Source organism: Rana temporaria, chromosome 3 (genome assembly GCF_905171775.1).
Source record: "Rana temporaria chromosome 3, aRanTem1.1, whole genome shotgun sequence".
Lineage (NCBI taxonomy): Eukaryota > Metazoa > Chordata > Amphibia > Anura > Ranidae > Rana > Rana temporaria.
The window spans coordinates 315901684-315918809 of NC_053491.1; the positions used below are offsets into that span (position 1 = coordinate 315901684).

Sequence of the window (17126 nt, forward strand, 5' to 3'; positions counted from 1 at the left end):
GACAAGAGTCAACAAAGGGATCTTCCGAACGTCCTCAAAAGGGAGCATCTTGAAGCACAGAGGACCAAATCCAAGTCCCATGGGAGCAGTGGAGGGCGCACAGGAGGGGCCACATGCCGGACCCCCTGCACAAACGAGCGCACCAAGGGGTGCGCTGGCAATGGTCGCTGAAAGTAAACAGCCAGAGCTGAAATCTGACTCATAATCCCACTCAAGGCGAGAGCCTGATCCACTCCCCGCTGTAAAAACAGCAAAATCTGGGACACCCCGTACGTACGGGGGTGCCGTTTCATCTCTTCACACATAGAGACGCAGGTCTTCCAAGTACGATGGGAAATCCTACGTGAAGTAGACTTCCGTGAACACAGCATGGTAGAAACCACCGAGCCTGACAGGCCCCGGTCCTACAACACCTGGCTCACAACTGCCACTCCGTTAAAGCCAGCGACTGTAAAACAAGATGGAAGATCGGACGCAGCGACAGAAGATCTTCACTCAGGGGTAGACGCCAGGGGGCGTCTGCCACCACACGCACCAGGTCCGCGTACCAGAAGCGGTGCGGCCAGCCTGGAGCGAACAGGATTGTCGGAATCCCTACGGCTTCCACTCTGTGCAGCAGGCGAGAAAGAAGCTTCAGGGCAGGGAAGGCGTAAATTAGGCGATGGTGATCCCAAGGCGCAACCAACGCATCCGACGCGTCTGCCCACGGGTCCTTCGACCTGGCCACGAACCGTGCCACCTTCCGATAGACGGGACGCTAGAAGGTCCACGTCTGAAATGCCCCACTTTTGGCACAGGCTGTGGAACACCTCCGGGTGAAGTGACCATTCTCCTTGGTCCAGCTTTTGGCGACTCAGGTAGTCGACCTGCCAATTCTGAAACCCCCGGAATGTACACGGCCGACAGAACCGGAACAGACCTTTCGGCCCACCAAAGGATGTGCGCGACCTTCGTCGCCGCAGCTGAACTCTGTGTGCCCCCCTGATGGTTGACGTACGCCATGGCCGTGGCCTTGTCGGATCGGTCCTGACCGGTCGGTCCTGCAGATCCAGGAACCACCTGGCAAGGCACAGCTTGATCGCTCGGAGCTCCAGAATATTGACCCCAACCGGAGAGGCTGGCATCTGTCGTGACCCCTGTCCAGCGGCACGGTAGAAATGACTTCCCGGTCCGAAGCACCGGAGATGTCAGCCACCACACCAGGGAAGACTTGACCAGATGGGTCAACCGAATCTGGGAATCCAGAGACGACGGGAGCTTGTCCCAACGAGACAGTATTTCCCTCTGTAGCTCCCTGGTGTGGAATTGGGCATGTGGGACTGCCTCGAAAGAGGCCACCATCAGACCCAGAACTTGCATGCAAAATCGAAGAGACGACCACTTCTGGGCCGACAACTGCTGCACAGCAGATCGCAGGGACTTCAGTTTCTCCGTCGGGAGGAAAACCCGCGCTTCCACACAATCCAGGACTAGCCCCAGGTATTCCAGTCTCTGGGACGGAACTAACACTGACTTCTGGATATTCAGAAGCCAGCCGAACTCTTGGAGAGTCTGACACGTGATAGACACGTCCTCCTCTAACCCTGAGCCTGAGGAAGCTCTCAGGAGAAGGTTGTCCAGATAACCCACGATAGCGATTCCTCGCTGCCTTAGCAGGGCCAGGATCGGGGCGAGCACCTTGGTAAAAAATAAAACGTAGTGCCGATGCCAGGCCGAACGGGAGGGTCACAAATTGAAAGCGGTCCTCCCCAACTGGAAAGCGCAGAATGTCTGGTGCTTTGTGCAAATGGGAACATGCAGATACGCGTCCATGATATCCAAGGATGCTATGAAGTCCCCCTGATGGAGTGCCGCTATCACCGAGCGAATCGACTCCATCCTGAATTTTTGTACCTTGACAAAACAAATGAGGGCCTTGAGGTCCAGGATTGGACGGACCCCTTCCTTTTTGGGGACCACAAACAGATTGGAGTAAAACCCCTGAAACCGTTCTTGTGAGGGAACTGGCACAATCACTCCCCTGACCAGAAGATCCTGGACAGCCCCCCGCCAGAGCCAGCCGGCGTTCCGGAAGAAGCTGGAGGTTGGAAGGAAAGAATCAGTTTGGTGGACAAGAGAGAAACTATCTTGTACCCCGAGGAAACTACGTCGCAAACCCAACGGTCGGAAAGGAGAAACCTCCACCAAGCCGTGAATTCGCAAAGTCGGCCCCCCACCCGAGACACGGGCGGGGGCAGACCTACATGCAAAAGCAGGTTTGTCCGCAGGCTTGTTAGGCTTGCGGTACCAGGCGTGCCTCTGCCCCGCAGCAGTGCCTCAGCGCCTTGCCGATTTTTACCCGCCGTGATGGGCGCACGAAAAAAAAGCTTAGGGGTAGAAAAGGAGTGCCCTTGCTTACGGCGAGGCTCCTTGCCCTTCCCAGACTGTGGAAGCAGCGTGCTCTTACCACCCGTGGCATCCTTAATGATGTCATCCAGGGATGACCCAAAAAGCCGCTCACCCATAAAGGGTAAATCCACCAAGGCCTTTTTTTGAGACCAGCATTTCAGCCACACAAGGCGGCGCAATACCACCACATAGGCAGAGGTCCTGGAAAGCAAGGGGAGCGTATCCAGAACCGACTCACAGACGAACATCAGACCCTGAACCAACCATTCAGCCAGGTCCTTACAGGTCTCGGAAGCATCCTGTGCCTCCAGCTCCTGCAGCAGGAGCTTCGCCCTTTCAGTCAGAGTCTGTGACACTAGAGTCCCAGTCAAAATCGGCCTCACCGTCTGTAACGGAATGACCCGGGACACCCAGAGACTTTGTGAGGATGGGGGATACTCCTGTGTCAGCGTCACTGATAACTCTTGGGTCTGAGTCCACCCTGTGCCCTTTGGGCGTGGGGTGGCAAGTGAATCATAATTCATGTATTACATGAGATAGGACATCATTAATGAAGGAATGTTTAGTAATTAGCTCAAAGAATGTGATTGAAGCTTTAGTGTGTGATTAGGGGGTGGGGAGTTGATTGCTCCTTTAATGCCTTGTACTGTATATAAGCTGAGAAGAAACCATTAAAATTGTCTTCATTTGAAACAAGTACAGAGCTGCTGAGAGTCTTGATTCTGGGGAAATGGGAGGCCTGCTGGTTTGTCTGTGTGTCAGATGAGCTGTCGTAGTTGATGGAAGGGCGTAAACGGTGGTGACAGTTACACCGCCAAACCCACTACAGTGAATAGGGAGCGGGCCACCGCCTCCACTCTATCAGCAGGGTCCTTAAAGGCAGGAGCCCCTTCCACGTAACGTGGTGGCTTTGCTCAATCTGGACACGGAAGGGTCCACAGAAGGAGGAGAGACCGAGTCTTTCACAAAGTCCACCTCAAAGCAAAAACTTTCTGCGGCGTATCCCATTCCTTGTACAATAAATTGTCCAAATAAGGAACACAAGGAACACATTTGTAGTGCGCGGCGGAACCCAAAAGGGACCGGCACATCTGGTGCCTCCGCCAAAACCTCTCTGAGTTACACGCACAGCAGAAAAAAAAGAGCTCCAACAAATTCCTTGTCGGTAGTTGACCCTGAAACAGAGCCATCCTCACTGTCCGCGTGGGTCAAGCCCGCATCCTCTGACACTACAGAACCAGAGGCAGGGGCAATAGCCGGGCATGGTTCTGTGTCAGAGGCATCCCCAGAAGCAAGCTCAGGGAGGGGGTGCTTTTTACCCCCCATCCGGGCACCAGTTGCTTCAAACCTGGTGAGAAAAAACCTCCAGGGCAGCCGACATTGCCTCAACAGATGTGGCAGGGGGAGGGGCATCAAGGGTTAACTCAGGCATGTGTGGGGGAAGAAGTACCTGGCTCAGGCTCCATAGTGCCCCACCACTGTGTCACCCCACTGCAAAGCAGAAACCACCCACGGTCGCCTCCCGGCCATTACAGAGTAGAGGGGCCCCCAGGGAACTCACCACCCCGCCCGGTGCAGCGCGAGCTGAGGGGAGTCTGAAGCGTGCTGAGAAGCCGGCCGCACTGCTGTCTGTTCCCTCAGAGAGATTCGCGGTCTTCCTGAGCGCTAAAACGGCCACACGAGGCAAAACGAAAGCCAAGATGGCCGCTGTATAGCAAAAAACGCCATAGGACCACAGGAAAATGGCCGCCGAGCCATATAAAGCGCGACTACGGCAAAATGGTGGCCGTTGCACATTTAAAAAGCCCAAAGTGACACAGCATTACAGCGCAGTACATACACACACAGCCCCCTGCAGTGAACACACACACAGCCCCCGCTACACACAGGCCCCGGTGAAATAAAGAGACCCCTGAAAGCCCCCCCTAACAGCCGCTACCCAAATTGGAAAGGAGGGAGAGGAATTAAGGGAGAGAGGAAAGCAGGGCAAACCCTGAATCGACCTCGCAGGGGAAATTTTCAGCCATAGCACCTTACCTGAGCAAGGGGCCACTACTTACCCGTCCTGCGACCACCAATTGGAGGTATCCCAGACAGAACCAACGTCCGCATAAAGCAGCATGGCTGTCGGCCAGACACACTGTGACAAAGCCATAAAGGCCGGTCATATGTGTGCCCTAGAACAAGATGTTCCCCGGCCACCCCTGGAGCGAAGGGGCCTGTTGTGGATGACCCAGAGCTGAGGGCCGGCACACGCTCGATGGCCGAACATGGGGGGACTACAAGAGTCAAGAACCAGCCTGTCACCCAGTCGGCTGTTGATAGAAGAATCACAGGATTCAAAAATGCAGAAACAAAATAATAAAAAAGCGAAAAAAATCACAAGAAAAAAAATCTCCAGAGTACAGGACTCCAGAGTGCCTGTCCTCTCCTGTCATTAGGCAGAGAAAAACTGAGGCTGCTAGAGCAGGGTGTGGGTTATACCCGGGGGGCCACGCCCCCTGGGAGGAGCTGCACTGAGGAAAGTGTTAACACTTAAAGTGCTTTTCTTCTGCCTAAACTCTCCTGAAGGAAGCAGATATAACCCCAAGGTCAAAGGCTGCTGTGTCCGTCCATGAACGGAAGAGAAATATATATATTTTTAGATTTTTTTTAATAAAATTTTGCAAACGGGTAATTTTTCTATTTCATTGATGTACGCTGATGAGGCTGTATTGATGGGCTGCACTGGTGGGTGGCACTGGTGGGCACCAATAAGGCGGCACTGGTGGGCACCAATAAGGCGGCACTGAGAGGTGGACTAAAAGGGCGTTGATAGGTAGCATTGGTGGGCACTGAGAAGTGGCACTGATAGCGGGCACTGATGAGTGGCAGTGATGGGCAGCATTACTAGGTACCGATTGGCATCACAGGTGGGCATTGATAGGTGGCACTGTGGGCACTGATAGGTGGCACTGGCAGGCGGTATTTTTGGGCACAGAGGAGGCAGATGTGCCTCCTTCCTCTTCGGGACCGATGTCCCTTGTAAACAAGCCAGCGATCAGCTTTTTACAATTACCGATCCTTTGTTTACATCATGTTCTCAGCTGTCATTGGCCGACAGCTGATCACGTGGTAAGGGGCCGGCCTTTTACACAGATCTGTGACCCACCGAGTCTTAGTGACTCGTGATCACAGCGTGTGTTGCGTGTGCAAAGGGGAGGACGTCTATTGACGTTCTCCCAGATTTGCAGGTCCGCACTGTAGCCGCCATTTGACTATAGCGCAGGCCTCTAGTGGTTAAACAGTAACTACACTTACAATATGAATAATGCATTTTATTTCAGTTTCCAATAGGCTGGCCTGACCCTTTTTTTGTAAATATCCTGCATTGCTGTGAACAAGGTACTTATGCCCACCACTAGAGGGTGTTGTATTAAGATAGCAGAACTGCTCTGCATTTGTCTGAATGAAGCCTAATTTCCATGTGCAAAAATTTGTTAGGAACTACACCTAGTCCAAGGACAGCATAGGCCATGCTACCGAAAACAGGGTTTCAGAAAAGGCAATTCATTTTACTGGCATTTTATTATGCTGGTACAAAAAGTATAGTCTAAAACAGGAAAAAAAAACTGTGCTCAATTAAATGAACACTCACCAGATGGCCAGGCACCCTTTAACTAAAAAGAGGGTCAAAAAAGTGTAAAGATCAGCTTTAATTAAAAGTGGTCGCAACCATCTGGTGAGAGTACATCTAATTGAACACTCTTGGGTAAACAGGCATTAAGTTGGTAATGGTGTTTAACATACCATATTGAAGAACCGTTCCAGCGATCTAGAAGATTTTATGAACTGCATTGATAAGGACTTTCATTTACTGCCACAATTTTTAATGGATTGAAATTTAGCACTTTGCACTTTATTTTAAATTGCTTTGTAGCATATGAATTTTACACTTTATTTTGTCCCACAGCCTATGAAATTTGTATTTTATTTTATTTCACAGCATATAAATTTTGCACTGTATTGGTATCTGGTTTACAGCATAGGATTAGAGGCTGTCTCTTAGTGCCCCGTTATGCATATATGACTCATAGTATAGGTTTTGTGAAAAAAATATAAAAATATTGCGCTTGTCTAGACTAGTGAGCTGCTACACAACAATGTGATAAAAGTGAGAGATATAAATGTAGCGCTACATTTATACCTATCATAGTATAGGGTTTTACCTACACAATTGGGGAGCAGCTTGTTTTACTGTGACTTCAGTTTTAGTTGACTTTATATTTTATTTAAAACAAAAACAAAAAATATTTAAGTGGAGCAAGGTACCTCAAACACTTAAACCCTAACTTAATGCAGTCATTACACCCAGTAAAACTGGGTGTAATTTTGAAGTCAACATTTCTGTTGTATTGCTTATTTAAATAACCAAGCCACTTGGATAATATTGACCCTGCTGCATGAAATGAAAGCAGCTGGCACTGCCTGGAAGAAGTCCAGGAGAAAAAGGCAACAAGCTGTCCTAAGGCACCATCTAGTGTTAAAAAAGGGAAATGCAAAAATGAATTCTGAATCATAAGCTTACATGTCTTCAGGCTGGGGAAGAATGCACAAAGCAGACAGCAGTTTCAAAGCATCAACCATCATAGCAGGGACTACAGGGTCCACGGCTTTTGCCAGAAGCAAGATTCCATCCTCTGTCTCCAACACTGTTTTTATTCCAAACTATAAATGGGGATGAGACAAACTTGTTAAATGCTAAAGGGACTATACAGTACAATAAAGCAATGGGTCAATTCACTTCAAGCATACAGTACTTTATAAAAATGTGGGATTTTCTAAATTGTACTGTTGTATTTTTTCCATTCCCCAAAAGATTTTACTGCAAGATTCATTGACTTTACCTTAATCATGTTATATTACAGACTTGTTGTGGTAATTTATACAAAACACAGTTTGCAAAGATCAAATGGATTTTGTTCTTGAAAACATGCTACCTTCTGACTAGCAATTATTATGGAGTGTGATAAAGTGTGTTCTATTCAGAATTACACAAAAGATATCGGCTCCAGGTGGGCAAAAAAAAATGAATGAATTAGGGATAAAGCAGAAGGCTTTCAATAGTTAAACTGTCATGTAAAAATTAACTATTGCACATCCAAGTAATGCATATGATAACTGAATTGATGCAAGAATGATGGGATAAAACAATCTCATAGTGTAGCTCTGTCTGCTTAGTGACTTGAACCTTAACAGTATGTATATACCCCCAAATGTTCCTGCATTATGGTTCTGTGCGCAGAAATGCATTGGCAAAACGAATGTTCCAATTTTGAAACCGAAAACTTTGCCATCTACTTTTAATTGTGCTATGTATGCTCTGCTGCGCTACACTTGTTTAGAAACTAGTTTAAATGTATTTTAGCAGCCAGTGGTGATGGCGATTTATAGTTCACTGGTAGCATAAGAACATGAGGGTAAAATCTCTGCCTTGCTTACAGAACAACGATGCATTTGATGCATGAATCACTGTTACCACTAACAATTAAATACAGTGTAACTGTTATTTAACCACATCAATACTGGGCACTTTCGCCCCCTTCCTTCCCAGATCAATTTTCAGCGCTTTCGCATTTTCAATGACAGTTGCGCGGTCATGCTACACTGTACCCAAATGGCATTTTTATCATTTTGTTTGCACAAATAGAGCTTTCTTTTGGTAGTATTTTTTTCATTTAAGGGCACATAAAACATACTGTACAACTGCAGTGTCAACATATTTTGCACAGAAAATCAGTCAGATTTGTCACTGTCTAAAGTAGTGACACCACAGTTTGTATAGTTCATGTGTCCTCTTTCGTAGGTGTACCTCGGTGTGCAAGTGTACCTAAAATAATAGATTTTTTAATTTTTCACATTAAACAAAATATTTATACATTTATTCACAACAAAATATTTTCCTTAATTAAGAAAAGCTCTTTTTCTTGTTCACTCTATTTTACACTGACCTTCGCTTCCCATCTTCCCAAGAAAAGCGGGATTACAGGCTCCACCATTCTGCTGATATTTTAATAAATCTGGGAAATGCAGTGCTTCGGGGCAATGTGTGAGCAAAGTATTTTTTCTAATGGCTAAACTTTCACTTGACCTTATTGGTCGAGGTAGTGTCTCTATAAAGTGTGTTCGTTGTTTAGATCTTAACTCATTTATCATAAAAAAATATGCCTCTAGTGACTTAATTCCTGTATTGTGCAAATTACCTATTATTTCATATCTTTTAATTGCACATTTTTTTTCTTCCCAATACATACTACAAATAATATTTCTTTCCCTGGTGGGAAATAATTTGTTCCTGTAAGTCAGGGGTCTCAAACTCAAATTACCTGAGGGCCACAAGACAAGTTTTCATATGCCATGGGGGGCCGCATGCAAACTTTCAAACTTCAAAAACAACAGTACTGGTGTCAGCGAACACATTATTAACCCCCAGCACTGGTGTCAGTGAGCGCATTATTACCACCAGCACTGGTGTAAGTCAGGGTTTGACAAATTTGCTTGGAATCTAGGAGCCAGCTAAAAAGTTAGGAGCCAGAAAACGTGCCCCGTCCCGACGAGCTTGCACGCAGAAGCGAACACATACGTGAGCAGCGCCCGCATATGTAAACAGTGTTCAAACCACACATGTGAGGTATCGCCGCGATTGGTAGAGTGAGAGCAATAATTCTAGCCCTAGACCTCCTCTGTAACTCAAAACATGCGACATGTAGATTTTTTTAAACGTCGCCTATGAAGATTTTGAAGGGTAAAAAAGTTTGTCGCCATTCCACGAGCGGATGCAATTTTGAAGCGTGACATGTTGGGTATGAATTTACTCGGCGTAACATTATCTTTCATAATATTAAAAAAAAATGGGGATAACTTTACTGTTGTCTTATTTTTTAATTAAAAAAAGTGTAATTTTTTCCCAAAAAAGTGCGCTTGTAAGACCGCTGCGCAAATACGGCGTAACAGAAAGTATTGCAACGATCGCTATTTTATTCTCTAGGGTGTTAGGATAAAAAATATATATAATGTTTGGGGGTTCTAATTAGAGGGAAGAAGATGGCAGTGAAAATAGTGTAAAATGACATTAGAATTGCTGTTTAACTTGTAATGCTTAACTTGTAATACCAACGGCCACCACCAGATGGCGCCAGCTCACATCTGGTGGTAATAACTTGTAATACCAACGGCTCACCACCAGATGGCACCAGCTAAAAAAAAATAAAAAAAAAAAAATTTTTTTTTTTTTTTGCTCCCCTCACTTCCACCCTGCCTGAGGGCCATTTATAACTGGTCCGCGGGCCGCAAATGGCCCGCGGGCCGGTACTTTGAGACCACTGCTGTAAGTGGTATTAATGGTGAATAATAATACAATTTCCTTTGCCTGTGCATCAAATCCCATTCGCTAACAGTGTTGCAAGTGTACTTGTATCTTTGGATAAGATAATTTGGGTAATACAACCCTATCATTCTTTTTCTAAACGTGCCCCACTCAACCCATTTTCACATTTTAACCCAACCCTTTTCTCTAAAATGAAATGTCCAATGAATATTTTGCCTCAATAAAATTGCTTAATAATATCTTTTAAAATCTGGGACAGCTACACCTCCATATGTTTTCTCTTTACTTAACTTACTGGGCACTGTATATGGTCTGGGCAGGAGGGGGTCCTGCCCAGACCAAATTTCAGCTTTCAGCGCTCTCACTCTTTGAATGACAATTGCCCGATCATACAACACTGTACCCAAATTACATTTTTATAATTTTTTTCCCCACAAATAGAGCTTTCTTTTGGTGGTATTCGATCATCTCTGCGGTTTTTATTTTTTGTTAAACAAATTAAAAAAGACGGATTTTTATTTTTATATTTTGTAAACATGTAATTTTTCTCCTTCATTGATGTACGTTGATGAGGCTGCACTGATGGGCACCGATGGACTGCACTGATGGGCACCGATAAAGCGGCAAGGGTGGGCATTGTAGGTGGCACTGGTGGGCACAGAAGTGCCACTAATAGGTGGCACTGGTGGTCAGCAGTGATGGGTACTGATCAGCACTGGTAGGTTACACTGATAGGCAGCACTGCTAGGTGGCACTGATGAGGCACCACTGGTGGGCATTGATAGGTGGCACTGGCAAATGGCACAGATGAGGCAGAATTGCCCCCTTCCTCTTCCGGACTGATGTCTCTTCACATAAGCCAGGGCTGTCAGTGTGAGGAGAAAAAAAAAGCGATTACCGAGCTTTTGTTTACATCACGCGATCCGCCGTCATTGGCTGACAGCTGATCACCTGGTAAGGGGCCTGGATCGCCCCCCTTACTCAGATCTGTGATCACCCGAGTCTCATCTATATTGATATTCAGGATTTCTGACTTTGACAGGGTAATTTAAAAATTTGATAACTCTGTAATTTTTCAGTGTTGTCATTAGATTAGGCAACGTTGTTCTCAGATTAGAGACATAAAACATGATATCGCCCATGTATGTTGCCATCTTATATTCATCATCTCCTATTTTCACTCCTTTTATATACAAGTTATTTTTAATAGTTGCAAGTAAAGGCTCCAATGTTAAAAGGAGAAAGGGGGCGTCCAGTCTCGTTGCTCAGATCAAAGGGGCAGGACAGGGTCCTGTTCACCCTTACTGCTGCTTGTTTATACAACACTTTGATCCACTGGATCATTCTTGGACCAATCCCAAACTCCTCCAATGTCGCTGACAAGAACCCCCAGTCTACTTCATCAAATGCTTTTTGAGCATCTATTGACCGAAATAGTCCTGGGGGTCTATCCTTATTAATTTTTTGTAAAAGCAATGCAGATTTCATCCCATTATCTCTTCCTTCCCACCCAGGGATGAATCCAACCTGATCCATATGTAGCCATTTCAACATGAAAACCTTCAGTCTATTAGCTAGGACTTTAGCATATACCGTATTTATCGGCGTATACCGCGCACTTTTTTGCCCTGAAAATCAGGGCAAAATCGTGGGTGCGCGGTATACGCAGATACCCTCGCCGAGTTTTGAATACTGCGCCGACATATACCAAGCGCAGTACACTCGGGTATAGTCGGCCAGTCTCGGCTCCTTCCGCGATCACGTCCTGGACGTACAGGACGTGAGCGCGAGTGTTGACGAGCCTGCCCGACAATACACGAGTGTACTGCGCTCTGTATATGTCGGCGCAGTATTCAAAACTCGGCGCGGGAAACGAGCGGGGAGGACGCGAGGACGCCGCAGACTGGACCGGACCCAAAGAAGAGGACACCCGAAGCCCGCAGACGGACTCCGGACCCGACGAAGAGGACACCCGAAGCCGCAGACGGACGCCGGACCCGACGAGGCCGCCGATAGACGCCGCGCAAGACACCAAAACTGTAAGTACAAAAAAAACTTTTTTCCCACAGGATTGGGGGCCACTTTAGGGGTGTGCGGTCTACGCGGTAGCGCGTTATACCGCGATAAATACGGTAACTTTATATCTTCATTCAGTAATGATATTGGTCTATGGCTGGAGCATTGCGCCATATCTTCTCATCATGTTCTCCTATTCGAATGAATTCCAATATGAGCATAGTTTTGGAGCTAGGAGTGCTTAAATTTTTTTATAATAAATGGCTGAGAAGCCATTTGGCCCTGGGCTCCTTCCTATCTCCACACCTTTTAGTGACAAGCTAATTTCTTATTGAGTTGTGGGTCTTTTCAGATCTAACAAATTTTCTTCTAAATTTAGGTAATTTAGATTCTTTTAGATACATTTGCATCTTTTGCTTTCTTTCCAAGTCTTTTATTTTTTTCCTTTTCTGCTCTTGAGTATAATGCTTTATATAACTTTTGAACTACTGCAATCTCTGATGTTTAATGCAGTACTAAATTCCCTGAATTATTTTTTATTTTTCCTATAAAATGTTTAGATTTTTTTTCTTTCAGTACTCTTGCCAAGTATTTCCCTGGTTCATTCTCCCATTGATATCTTTTTTTAGTTACTTTATTAAAGGTTTGTCTCATTTCCTGTTCCATTAAACTATTCAATTCATCTTTCTATTAGGTGTTGTGTCTCATTTTCCTTTCCCTTCTTATGTTTTTGTTCCAATTTATATTGTTTTTTTTTAAATGGTTTATTTGATCCTGCGCTCTTTTTTTTTTAGACCCTATGGCTATCAGGATACCCCTCATGTAAGCCTCATGAACTTCCCATATCGCAGCTTCAGAAACATCCTATGTCTATTTATTATAAAGTATTGTTCCATTTCTTTCTTTATTTTTCTTTCGATCTCAGAATCCTGTATTAATGCATCATTTAATCTCCAGGTATTTACTTTATTTTGTTCTTCCCCATCTTTATTTTTACTGTTATGTGTGCATGATCTGATGTTTTTGTCTCTATAGATGTTTTACCTATTACCTTCAGTCTGTTTTACACCAATAATCCAATCTTGAGTATCTCCCGTGTATGGTGGAAAAAAATGTATAATCTTTCTCTAGAATGTTGAACTCTTCATATGTCTATCAGTTGACTTTAATAATAGTGTTTTTCTGATTATCTTCAGTTGATATTCCTCCTTTCTCCCTACACCGGACGATATATCAAGATATGGGTCCATAGCCAAGTTAAAACCTCCTGCCACAATTACTTTACCGCCTTTAAATTCCATCAGTTTTCCTATGGTCTGCCTTAAATATAATATTGAGTTCTTATTTGGGCAGTATATATTTGCCTAGGTACAGAAAAGGGTACCTTCCATCTGGATCCACTTTCCTTTCCCTTATATTGAAAAAAATGTATGTGTCAAAGGCAAAGGCTGGCCACACCAAATATTGATTTGATTTGGATTTCTCTTCTGTTTTTTCTTTATCAATTAACAAAATCGAAAGTAAATGAACACTTCCATTTCTGAAAGCATTCTTAAATTGTTTTACACTTGCCTAAAACTTTTGCACAGCACTGTATACAGCCATGCTATTGTAATCTGAGTACATAGCCATTTATGTTAATGACAAGCTGTACATTTCACATGGGCTGCCAGGGTTGAGAAAATATGGCTACAGTTAGGCTGAATAGGCTCATATGACCCATGTAAGAGCCCTACATGTAATTTAGGATGCCATTAAGTATACTTACATTATTGTTCATAAAAGCCTTTAAACATCTGATGATTTCATGCTCACTTTTAGAGTCACGAGATCTATAATAAAAGAATAAAGAAATTAATTCTGATTTTAATAGGAAACACATAACAAAATTAAATGGCCAATTTGTGTTTAGCGTCTACTCTTCTGGCTGCTAAGTAAATTTAAGATATTTGGTTAGCATTCAGTAATTAACACGCTACATAAAGAAAACATAGAAACACAGAAGAGTGACTGCAGTTAAAAAGGTGAAGTGAAGTGGTCCATCAATTCTGCTATATATACACACACACACACACACACACACACACACACACACAGGTGCATCTCAAAAAAATTTAATATTAAACAGTCACTTTATTTCAGTAATTAAAGTGGAGGTTCACAAATTCTGACATCACACGGAGTCGCGCCATCCTACCGACAGAATGCCAGTGTTTTTTTTTTTTTTTCTCGGCACATACCTCTTAATCCTGATTTTCACCTCACGCCAATCCCGCGGGAGTGAGCGTTCCCAAGCACTGCCTGTGATTGACAGGCTTCCGAACGGCGCATACTGCGCGTCACAGGTTGCCGACAGAACCCGAACGTCGGTGCGCAGGCGCCGTATAGAGCCGCACCGACGTTTGGGTTTTTTCGGCAACCTGTAACGCGCAGTATGCGCCGTTCGGAAGCCTGTCAATCAATCACAGGCAGTGCTTGGGAACGCCCACTCCCGCGGGATTGCTGTGAGGTGAAAATCGGGATTAAGGAGGTATGTGCAAAAAAAAAAAACGGCATTCTGTCGGTAGGATGGGGCGACTCTGTGTGATGTCAGAAATTTTTTGGAGGGTGAACCGCCACTTTAAATTCAAAAAAAGGAAAAATTCATTTTATATAGATGTGTTACTACACAAGGCCACAAAAAAAAAAGGATTTTTAATACAGAAATGTTGGCTTACTGAAAAGTATGTCCATGTACAGTATAGTATGCACGCAATACTTAGATCAATGAATGCAATCAGCCTGTGGCACTGCTGGTGGTGTTATGGAAGCCCAGGTTTCTTTAATAGTGGCTTTCAGCGCCTCTTGACAATACCCCACAGATTCTCTATGGGGTTTAGGTCAGGTGAGTTTGCTGGTCAATCAAGCACACCGATACCAGGAACATTAAACCAGGTATTGGTACTTTTGGCAGTGGTAGAGGGCTGCACCGACTCTGGCCCTGATAAAACACACCAACATAGCTCCCCAAATCATAACGGACTATGGAAAATGTTGCATTTCGTTTGGAAATCAAGTCTCTGAGTCTGGAGGAAGAGTGGAGAGGCATAGAATTTAAGTTGTATAAGGGCCAGTGTGAGGTTTACAGAGTGATGATTTGGGGAGCCATGTGTGGGTTGCGCGTGTGTATATATATATATATATATATATATATATATATATATATATATATATATATATATATATATATATATATATATATATATATATAATATCTCCTTTTGCGTGCCCTTCTGCTGACGTATATCTGCGTGCAGCGGTTGGCATGTGATTAACCCTTTCATGCCTATGCCTATGTATGATATTTGGTGTTTACAAGTTAAAATCCATATTTTTGGCTAGAAAATTACTTAGAACCCCCAAACATTATATATATATTTTTAGCAGAGAATCTAGAGAATAAAATGGCGATTGTTGCAATATTTTATGTCATACGGTATTTGTGCGGCGGTGTTTTAAACACAACTTTTTGGGAAAAATTAACTTTCATGAATTTTAAAAAAATGAAAAAGTAAAATTAGCCCAATTTTTTTGCATAATGTGAAAGATGATGTTATGCCGAGTAAATAGATACCAAGCATGACACGCTTTATAATTGCACGCACTCGTGGAATGGCGACAAACTACGGTAACTAAAAATCTCCATAGGCGATGCTTTAAACTTTTTTTACGGTTACCAGGTTAGAGTTACAGAGTAGGCCTAGTGCTATAATTATTGCTCTCGCTCTTACGATCGCGGCGATACCTCACATGTGTTATTTGAACACCGTTTTCATATGCGGGCGCGACTTCCGTATGCGCTTTCTTTGCTGCGCAAGCTCGCGGGGAGGGGGGCGCTTTAAAAAATATTTTTTTTGTTTTCTTATTTATTTATTTATTTTTTCTAATATTAAATTTTTTTTTTTTTTTTTTTACATTTTGATCACTTTTATTGCTGTCACAAGGAATGTAAACATCCCTTGTGACAGCAATAGGTGGTGACAGGTACTCTTTATGGAGGGATCGGGGGTCTAAAAGACCTCCGAGCCCTCCTTTGCACTTCAAAGTATTCAGATCGCCGAAAACGGCGATTCTGAATACTGTGTACTTTTTTAAATCCGGCGCCATTGGCATCTGAGAAACCCGGAAGTGACGTCATGACGCCGCTTCCGTGGTTTCAATGCGGACACTGAATCAAAGCCGTTTACGGCTTTGTTTCAGAGCGCGCCGAGACGCTGGAGGCGCCGGATCGTGGATCGGGTCTCCTGGTGGGACGGGAGGCCCGGTCAGAGCGGCGAGAGGCGGCGGGAGGGGGGGGATGTCCCCTCCCGCTCCTCCGGCATAACAACCGAGCGGCTTTTAGCCGCATCGGTTGTTATGTTTGGAAAGCCTAACGCCGGCTCTAAACAACGGTACTGGGATGATGCCTGCGGCTGCAGGCATCATCCCGGTATAACCCCTGAAAGCCGAGGACACATATATGCGTTCCGTCGGCGTGAAAGGGTTAAGGAAACACTTCACAATGAAAAACAGACTGCAATTGCTCAAATCCTTCTGATAATGTTACTGCCTAGCTTTCTCTGCCACATTTGTTTAAGTCACGTATTCAGAACAAGGAATCAGCAACTGAAATCAGAGCGAAGGCAGAACATCTGATTTTTAGACAGTGGTTCAGACAATATTGAAGCAAGGGGACAATTTTGGAGATCATATTAACCATAAAAAGATAGATGCAGTAATTGCACCATTAAATATCAGCCTGGCTGTCTGATATACAAGAACAATCAAGCTGGGAAATGAAGCCCCACCTTCCCAATAAACCAGATTAGCTAGTTATACCACAGTGTCTGAGTGGATTAGTAGTTTGATAACCAACAACTCATGATATTTATACAATGGAGAGCATTAAAGCCATCCAAATGTCCATACTTACAGTGACTTATCTTCTTGCAGCCTCCGGAGGATCTCTAATAGACAGGAAAGACCTTCTGCACCAAAATTCTGTACCCAGCTATAACAAAAAATATAAAATATAACTGGATAAATCTGAAATATTAACTTAACATTTCACAATATTGGGTAAGAGGCAGGCCTAAATGGCGAGTGCCTTCTCAAAATGAATATGACAATACTGGAAAATATATATACATATGAGATTACGAGGAAAGTGATTACTAGAAATTATAAAAAAAAAAAAAAAAAATCTGTTTTAACTTCTTATTTTGAGAGAGTTTTAGTTTAGCATTTTATCTGCAGAACCTCAAACTGCTAGCATTGAACTTTAAATTCTAGTGTATTTGTGAAATACTTAAAATAAACTTTTCTGACAAAAAATAAA

At 44.1% G+C, this 17126-nt stretch overlaps 1 protein-coding gene across 2 annotated transcripts in view; it reads right to left on the reverse strand.

Annotated features, from left to right (window-relative positions):
• DIAPH1 (diaphanous related formin 1) overlaps positions 1-17126 on the reverse strand; it is a 423627-nt gene that overhangs the window by 298511 nt on the left and 107990 nt on the right. For both annotated transcript variants that reach the window (XM_040344879.1, XM_040344880.1), the window contains exons 6-8: positions 16722-16799; positions 13539-13602; positions 6956-7095 (exon numbers count right to left, since the gene is read on the reverse strand). In XM_040344879.1, coding sequence (XP_040200813.1) covers positions 6956-7095; positions 13539-13602; positions 16722-16799 — 282 coding nt within the window. The remainder of the gene's footprint in view (positions 1-6955; positions 7096-13538; positions 13603-16721; positions 16800-17126) is intronic.